We start from the raw sequence: 1,463 nt of genomic DNA, 5'->3' as shown, positions 1-1,463 counted from the left end.
GGGGGGGGGTGTGATGTGTACCTCAGATATATTACTGAGTGAATGAAAGCTTATCTGTTGCTCACTGCATTCAAAGAAAAAAAAATTATACTATTTAGAAAACTGTTTATTTTAAATCAGATTCGTTGTAACATTCCACACCTTCTGTTTGTTTAGGGTACCCATAAGAAGATGTTGGATGTCGCAAACATGTTGGGTTTGTCGAACACAGTCATGCGTTTCATTGAGAAGCGAGCATCGCAGGACAAGTTCATCATGATGGCTGGAATGCTGGCTACTTGCTTTGTCATGTTCCTGGTGGTGAAATACCTTAGCTGAACTCTCCCAGCTTTAGCCGACCCTGCTGCTCGATCGCATCAGTGGATCATTCCGGTTTTCATGCCACATGCATCACATCTATGAAAAATGCACAGGTGTCCTGAAAGAAAATCACAGAACTGCCTCTTTGCAGGATGACTGCCACTCTCAACATCACAAATCGTTTGTGTCTCTAGTCTTTCTTCTTTAAATGTTTTTAAAGACATTGAATCCTTTCGTAACCTTCCTCTCAGCTAATTCTGAAGTAAGCAGCACATTTGTCTTACTGCTCTTTATTTTGGAGTCCAGACTGAATTAAAACCTTTATTATCGCCGGTATTATAGAAGCATAGAGCAAATAATTAAAAAAATAAATGTAATGGTTAGAGAATTGGTCTGTTAACTGGCTCTTCATTGCCACCTTCTGGACAACAAACCAAAAATGTGGTTATTCAGTGCTGTGTACTGTGTTGTTCATTAAGCTTCTAACCTCTAAATACATATTTCTGTGCAATAAACTCAAATAGCCACATACATCCAGCTGCCCTGAAATGTAAAACTCTACACTTGTTTCATGTTGTTAAACTGCGAGTGTGTATGCTTGGATCTAAGCAGGAGCCACAGCCTCCAGCAAACAGGAAATGAGACGTCTTATTGGACATCTGCTGCATGGATCTTGACGCTCTGTGTGCGCACATTCACACATGCTCAAGACCCCAGCAGCAAATCCTCAACAATATCCTCCTGCTGCAACAGCTATGCATCAGAAATACCACATCAGTTCTTAATGTAGACTCAATTTATTTTAAATGTATTTGTGAAAAATGCAGTTCTTTTCACTGTAGTCAATGTCAGACAGACTCGATGATTAGAAAAGCAGAACAAATTTATATATCGACCAAACACTGATTTTAAGGTCTTAAAAGCCCACCTCTGTAATCTGTAAGCAGAGGTAACTGAAAGCTCTTGATATTTCACATAGAAAATTACTTCCTCCAAATGATTCCTGGTGAGAACTTTACAATAACAGTCTACTGGAATCCCCTTCAATAGAATTGATTCCCCTCCAATAGTGCCATCTACTGTTAAACGCCAAGACAGCTTTAAAATTGAGTGCGTTATGGGTGAACCTCTTTTGGGGGCGATGAATTAGCCTACCTTGCCAA

General features: G+C 39.7%; 1 protein-coding gene across 1 annotated transcript in view; it reads left to right on the top strand.

Annotated features, from left to right (window-relative positions):
- Positions 1–831, top strand: part of LOC107674598 (Golgi SNAP receptor complex member 2-like) — an 8,523-nt gene extending 7,692 nt beyond the window's left edge. The window contains exon 6 of the mRNA XM_016468618.1: positions 157–831. Coding sequence (XP_016324104.1) covers positions 157–318 — 162 coding nt within the window. The 3' untranslated portion in view covers positions 319–831. The remainder of the gene's footprint in view (positions 1–156) is intronic.
- Positions 832–1,463: the final 632 nt, after the last annotated feature.

This window comes from Sinocyclocheilus anshuiensis, unplaced genomic scaffold (genome assembly GCF_001515605.1).
Source record: "Sinocyclocheilus anshuiensis isolate Anshui unplaced genomic scaffold, SAMN03320099.WGS_v1.1 scaffold152, whole genome shotgun sequence".
Classification (NCBI taxonomy): Eukaryota; Metazoa; Chordata; class Actinopteri; order Cypriniformes; family Cyprinidae; genus Sinocyclocheilus; species Sinocyclocheilus anshuiensis.
The sequence above is the reverse complement of the archived record's forward strand: the minus strand, read 5'-3'. Positions and strand labels throughout refer to the sequence as shown.